Here is a 7,444-nt window from a genome sequence, read left to right as displayed (position 1 = left end):
AGAGCGTGATCATGAAGTTCTGCAAGGCCATCTTGTTAGCTTCTCAAAACTCTTTACTGGGACAGCTATGAAGAAGTTGACGGATGATGGACTGCTTCTGGAGTAGACAATGTTGGTCACTGTTTCCGTTATACTTTGGTCAGGTCATTGGGGTCCAGATCAGTCATGGGCCCTGATCAGACCAGGATGGGGGTTCAAGTAGCATAGGGTTCCTCTCTAACAACTGAAAAACTTTCAAATTATTCCTGGAAGAAACCTACTGATGGGGAACCTAGGATATGATTGCCTTTTGTGGACATTCTTTTGCTTTTCCTGATGCATCCATTGCCCTTTTTTTGAGGGGCCATTTTATGGGCCACAAACTTGGCTGTATATGGCAAATAAGTGTCAGTACCAGCTCAGGCAGCATTAGCTGAGCTGTCAGTGCTACATGGGAATAGCTCATGCATTATTTGAGTGCAAGCTCTTTTCTTTTAACGCCACCTCTCCAAATGACAGAGCAAAAAATTAGCTGCCGTGGGCATCTGGGTTAGCCAAGACAGTACTATGGGGTTGTCAGATGTTACTGACACTGCAAAATGCCTCACTGGTATTGAATAGGTTTTGAAAGGAGAAGTTAATAAGGAGAGGAAGGGAAAAGGTGAGGATGGTAACTGGATTAGGTGGTGGGCATCTCTGCTAGAAGAGAGCTCACTTCTGAGCTTGCAGTGTGCTTGCAGTCTGCTGTGGCATGGCTCTGTGCACATCATCTTGCATACTTCAGGCAGTGTGGACCAGAAGCTCAGGAGCTGGGCAAACAGCAAATCCAGCTCTGGCTGTATCTGTTGTCCCTGGTCTGTTGCTCTTCCTCTCCCCTCCCCTGCTTTTGTCTCGGCAGCACAGGCTGAAAAGTTCTTTGGACAGAGGCTGATCCTCACCGCTTTTTATACAGTGCTGTGTGAATGGAGACCCGAGGTCGGTCAGTACCTCTGGGTACTTCTGAATATTAATGATGCCTAAAGCCTGCTCTGACAGATGAGATATCTTCATTAAGTGTAGCTGAGTCTGGATATGAAATAAGCTTGACTGCTGTCCCTACTGCATGTTCTGCCTAAATGGTTTAGTTCACAGGTGATGTAATCTGGGTGAAAATGCTGGCAGTAAGGTACCAGCTTTTAACAGAATAAAGACTTTACTCATGCTTCAGGGATGCCGAATGATTTCATACGCAGGCACAGTCTCATTGATGCTATGTGCAACTTCAATGAGAAAGTGAAATGAAAGTCAAAATGTAAAGTTTCTTCTCTGCTACTTGTTAAAAAGCTAAAAGGCAGCTTTGGAAATAGAAATTTAATTGAAGCTATTAAATTACTACGCATTAGAGACCTTTATTTAATGAACTTACCTGAAGAGCTTTAATGAATTAACCTGTGAAGGATAACAGAAATAGAAAGTATAACTAACTACTGGGGTTAGAGATGCTTTAATCCAACTCTAATATGTTATGCACCTTTCCTAAAAATGTTGATGTTAATTATTACAAAGTTTTAACCCATCCTGTGGACTTTTGATTACAGTTTTGGTGGATGAACCTCTTATTCAAGCAACTACTTACATTCCTTTGATGGATAACTCTGACTCTGGCACTTTGGAAAAGCGAGAAGCGGTTGAAGTAGCAAGACAAAATGTGAATGAGGGGATCCAGAAAAGCAGTGGCAAGAAACTGAAGAATGAAACGGATAAAGGTAAGAAACCGATAATGCAATCTGTCTCTGGCATAGACAGCTTGCGAACAGGGAAAACATGCTGTGTATGTGGGGAGGGGGATCCTCTCTTATTTGCTAGGAAGAAGTGATTTGAGGAAAACATTTGTGGCTGCAGGACACTGCTTTTGTCTGTGCTCGTTTCTCCCCTGTCTTTGGCACTGTTGAAAGGGCTTTGCGCCATCTGAATCCTTTTAATGCTGACTGTAGGCTTTTGTGTCCTCACAGTGAGCGAACGGGTGATTGCTGACCACACAGTTGCACGCAAGCTAGTTTTACAGTAGATCAGGCATTGCTACCAGTGATGGACTCTAAATCAAGAGCTTTCAGCACAGGCTGTTGGAATCTGCTTGAGACTGGGAGTGCAGCCTGTATGCTCTAAGGCTGTCCATGGAGCTAGCTGGGGCTGACCAGCCAGTGTGTATCTTGAGTGCAACATGGAGTTACCTGAAGCAAACTGACAGTGGAGATAGTCTGGCAGTTTCCAGGAAGATGCTGAATTTTCCTTTCAATGTGGCTGGAATTGGTTGGGACAGGGGAGCTTCCTTCGTACTCTCCCCTGAGGCCTGGAGTGATTCGTGAGCATTGTGTCCCTCCTTGAAGCTTTAAGTAGGCCACTGACCTGCTCAACTGAGCCATGAGACCCACAAAATTTGTGGGCAGCCAGAGAGGAGAAGCCAAATGACTTGAGCAGGGAATCACTGCTCAGGTTTGTGCAGAAGGCTGGCTCTCCAGCATGGTCTGGTTTCTTTTTAGACTTGTCTTCTAAAATGCTCACTTGAAAACTTCTTGGCAACTCTTTGTAGTATCTAGATTGGATTCACACTTGCTTGAGGCTCCTCCTGTGCTTCTAGCTCAATGATGGCATATTGCTGCCCTATGGCATCAAAGCCTCTCACATGCAGCTGTCCCTCCTCATTTCCTTTGCAAGCTGTAATGTTCTAGATGAGCTCCTAATTCTCCTGTGTCAGCTGGGATTTGCCCTCCCGATATAGAAATCTTCCCCTATTCTAATTGTAAGCTTCTTGGATGCAAGGTCAAGGTTCTCCTGTCTTCAGGGAGCACAGGGCTCAGGCTGGTCCAAGCCAAGCTGATCTCGACTCCTGGCTAACCAGACTCTGGTCTCAGGATTTTGGCATATTCCTGGTAACAGCATTATTGGTGATGTCAATGCAGCAATGATGTGATCTGAAGTCTGTGGCCAAGACTAATTTGGATCTAGGACTAACAGACAGTGTGGAAGAATTTCTCAGTGCTTCCCCCTGCCACATCCCTGCACTCTGTTATTCAGTGATCTGGTTTTATGCCCAATAATTTCTCTTGGCTTAGTATCACTACCATTTTTTTTCTTCATTTATTTTTCAAATTCTGGAGAGGTTTTGGTTTGTGTAGCTTGGTTTCAGTGGCATGGTTAGCACCTGTGATGGGGAGCCTGGACCCTTCTCCATGATCTTTGTGACACTTTCTGAACCAAGCATCACTTTTCCCTGTGGTTTTTTTGTTTTGTGTTCCCCTCCAGTCCCTTCACATACTTTTTGTGCATTGGTGAATATTTGACAGAGGTACTGGATGCCTTGGTTTTGTGCTTCCATTTAGTGAAGTTAGGGGGCCACCTAATGACCTGTGTATGTGCAGCCTGTTTTTTTATATGAACAAAGTTTTTTGTTCCTGTTAGAGCATAGTTCAGTTGAATTGTGTTTCCTTGTTTGTGTCTTTTGAAACACTGGGCCATTAAGAGGAATCTTACTGATTTATCTTCCTACTGCTGATCTCCTTCTGCAGCAGTTCGTTTCCAAACTTAGACTGAGGGAATGTTTTTTTCTGGTTTCCATGTACTGTAGTCAGAAATATGCCAGTTTTTAAATTCATTACCTTGTCATTTGCATATTGCTTGTGGAGCCAGGCTGTCCTTTAAATTGAGAGCTCAGTTTGAGTTGCTATACTAATACACTAGAAAGGACTCTTCAAGTTTTCATGTTTATGCTATGTTTTCCCCCCAAAATCTGTGTCATGATTTGTCGTCTTGCTAGCAACACTATAAATGTTACCAATTGTACAAACAAAGTGGTGAGATTCTTTTCCCAAAATTTAGCTGGCGTATTGTTATCCGATTTAAATTGGAGAGATGTTGTTTTTGCTGAATGTTCATGACCTCTTGCTTCTTGGCATTTCAGACTGAAATTAAATATAATGCATAATGATACCCCACCACATGCTGTTTCAAGGCAAATAATTCTGTATGGAGTCCAAAGTAAATAAAATATCCTCCCTTGTTGCAGAGAATGCTGAAGTAAAATTTAAAGACTTTGTAATGGCTATGAAGAATATGATCATCACTGAAGATGAGGCTCGTTCCATAGTGGAGGTGTTAAAGGAAAAATCCAGTGCAATTCATGATGTCTTGCAAAAGGTGAGTGACTGTGGGTAGCGGGGAGAAGACCGTTAGATAAGCAGAAATTATAAGAGATGCTGTCAAATTTGCTATATCAATGTTCTGTTGTGATTTCTGCATTCTGTTTTTGGAAGACTTTTTCCAGCTGGTCTGTGCTTGCTTTGCATGCAGAAAGCAGTTGTCAGATGTCTGTGTGCTGCCATCTGCCATCCCATGGGCTGGCTAGACATGCTGATGGCTTTTAATTGCTCATAAATAGCAGACATAACCGTGGAAGATAAGGTATATAATGTAGGACTGCTGCTGCGGCTGACGTGTGTGTGTGTGTGTGGGCATTGCAGAAGACTATGTGGTGACTTTCAGAAGTGACCTTTCACAAATGTGTAGATAGGATAAACTACAGTGGAAATCAAGAAAAAGCTGCTGTGACTGTGCACTTGACCAGCTAATTCTGTGTTTTGCAAGACTCTCCATCTTGTAAGTGTATACACTCTAGTCTGCTGACTTCTTTGATACCTTTCATAGGATCATCAGGTAATTCAGATTTGGAAGGGATCTCAGGGGTTTGTAGTTCAACCTCCTACTCAAAGCAGGGCCAGCTCTGAGGTCAGCCCAGGCTGCTCAGGGCTTTATCCAGTCTGGCTTGAAACCTTCAGGGACTGAGACTACTCAGCCCCTCTGGGCAACCTGTGCCAGTGCTTGGTGGTTCTTTAATTTTTAAATGCTTGTATTAAAACAGAAGAGAGTTGTGACCAGCAATGTCTTAAAAATATCTACTCCTCCCTCCCATGACTCATTATGATTGTCATTTTGTGCTTGTAACATCCTGTTTTTCACACTTGAAGTCTTGCATTTCTGTAATCTTCTGTGGATATAGTACCAAACCAGAAATGCGGAACGGGATGTGTGTCAATTCAGTTAACGCAATGTAGTAGCATATCACATAGTTTAGGTTGAAAGAGACTTCAGGAGGGTCATGCAGTCCAACCGCCTGCTCAAAACAAGGTCAACAGTGAATTTGGAGCAAGTTGCTCAGGGATTTTTCCAGCTGGAACTTGAAAACCTCCAAGGACAGAGACTTCACATTCTTTCTGGGCCCCTGTTTCAGTGCTTGACTGAAAAGCCGATAGTGGTACACTTGCAATGGTATTACCTGTTTTATTCAGAACAGCAGCCGGCTTGCTTCTGTAGTTTTTCTTTTAAAGGGAGGTTTGGTGTTAAAGCGATACCTCTAGGATCAAAGTGGGTTCCTGCGTTTTTATACAACCAAAAGATCTAGGTTTCTGTAGATGGAAATGTGAGTATTTTCCTATCTGTAGCTTATGCAAGACATTGACAGTGTGTTTTGTACTGCATTCATACACAATACCACTGAAGGAGAACTTCCAAACAAATGCTGAGTGCATTTATGCGACTGACACTTCTCTGCTTCAGTTATCAGACTTCATTGTGTGAACATTTGGAAGGTTTGCCCCTTTACTGCAGTTACTGCACTTTCAAACAGGTATACAAGTGGCAGGACCGTGGGGATCTTTCCTCTAGTTCTGTTCCCTGTAGTAGCTCTCAAATGTTGTGTGTCAGTGTGCCAGCAGAAACGTAATTATGTCAACTGGAGGCTCTCCCATGAAGTGGAAGGAGAGACCAGATCAGCATTCCCTTTTTCCCTTTGTAGTGAGACATTTCAAGAGATTACGTTTGTTGGATTATACCTGCTTTGAGTGTGGGTTGGACCAGGTGATCTTGGAAGTCTCTTCCAACCGTGATTATTGAATGATTCAGCATCTCTGCGCCTTTTTCCTTTATTTCTCTTAATGGCTGTTCTTTTTTTTTCCCCAGTGCCACCACTGTGGCTCTCTTCCAATGCGGAAGCACCTTAAGAGCCCATTTATTCTCTCAACCGGTTTCAGTGTGTTCGAAAATGCATTCTCTCCTCTAATGAAATTGGCGCTGCAGGATCCATTAACAGTGGAATTGGTACTGGTGGTGCCATGTACGCTGTGCAGACGGACAATTTGGGGGCAGGAGGAGGTGTTTCTGCCTTTCAAGCTTGCTGTTTGCTAGTGTGCTTTGCAAGTACTTCTGGCATGTATGATCATTTTAATGTACTTTTGCTGCAGGCTAGCAAGGCTGAGTCGGCTGCAGCTGTACATCAGCTACAAGACAAAGAGAAAATGCTCGCTGCGATGAAGGAGGAGGCAGCCGTTGCAAAGGAACAGTGCAAGCAGCTCACCCAGGTAAATATAGAGAGGCACATGCGCCTAGAGAGTTGTGGGAGAGGAGCAGGGGCTTGTCGGACTAGCAGCCAGCAAATGCTGGTTTACTGAGCTTAGTATAAATTGAAAGGTGGAATTTTTTGTGTTGGGAAAGCTTACCAAGATGCTATGTTTGGTTTTATGATGTTATCAATGTATTTATGCAGAGTTATTTTCCAGTACTTCTTCCCGAGAGCTCATTTGCTGAGACTTTTAAGCTGAGACTATTTTTCATTTCAAAAGGTTGCTTTAAAAGCACTTCCTTCATGAGCCTAATATAGTTTTGTGGGTGCAAATATTAAACACCTTTTCTGCATTGCAGTTTTAATTTGATACTTCAGCATTCACATGCTTGTCTGCTTCTAGACGCAGCAATCATCAGTTTTCTTCAAGAAGGAAGCTACAGAAAGTGTGGACTGCCTGCTTAACCGTTTGAGTTGCAGCTCTGATGGCTTACAGGCATGCTGATGCACCACTGTCAAGACTAGTTCATGAAACTTCTTTTTATGAATGTTTCAGAGGAAAGCAATTATGGTAGAACAAATAATTAGGCAGATATGGAGTGCATTGGAAATGCTTGGAGGGGGGATTCTTACGTTTTTGGCTGGTTTGGAAGCACAAAGGCATTAAGCTCAGGAAGGTTGTGTTGTGGGACAGTAGTTGGACACAGAAAGCTGGGTGGCTAAAGATGGGAACAGAGTGGCCAGAGGACATGGTAGTTGGGAGCCTTGGCAGATGAGAAGGGGAGAAGGGAGTGGGTGTTGTGTGAGCTCCTAGCAAGGCACAGGTAGGTGTGTATTTGCAGGTGGGATCAAGAAGTTTGGGATAGTTGATATGTAACTGTAGGGAGAAAGCACTTGTCATGTGTTTGGGGGTGGAAAAAAGAAACTGGCTCAGGATTGCAGGCTGAAAGCGGGGAGGTATCTGCTGCTGCTGAAGTAGATGCGGCTGGGAAAAAACGTCTGCAAAGTGGTGCTTGTGAAGGCAAGGTGGGAGCTGCGGAGAAGTGGGGGTCATTGGGGTTTTTGCTGTCTGGATTGGGGGAGGGAACAGAGAAG

General features: G+C 43.7%; 1 protein-coding gene across 1 annotated transcript in view; it reads left to right on the top strand.

Annotated features, from left to right (window-relative positions):
• The window catches only part of KTN1 (kinectin 1 (kinesin receptor)), a 53,992-nt gene that overhangs the window by 2,841 nt on the left and 43,707 nt on the right, over positions 1 to 7,444 (top strand). Inside the window, exons 3-5 of the mRNA XM_010283392.1 lie at positions 1,557 to 1,724; positions 4,022 to 4,152; positions 6,252 to 6,368. Of these exons, the coding sequence (XP_010281694.1) occupies positions 1,557 to 1,724; positions 4,022 to 4,152; positions 6,252 to 6,368 (416 nt within the window). The remainder of the gene's footprint in view (positions 1 to 1,556; positions 1,725 to 4,021; positions 4,153 to 6,251; positions 6,369 to 7,444) is intronic.

Source organism: Phaethon lepturus, unplaced genomic scaffold (assembly GCF_000687285.1).
Source record: "Phaethon lepturus isolate BGI_N335 unplaced genomic scaffold, ASM68728v1 scaffold20123, whole genome shotgun sequence".
In the NCBI taxonomy this organism is placed as follows: Eukaryota; Metazoa; Chordata; class Aves; order Phaethontiformes; family Phaethontidae; genus Phaethon; species Phaethon lepturus.
Note: the sequence above shows the minus strand (reverse complement) of the source record. Positions and strands in the feature narration are given on the sequence as shown.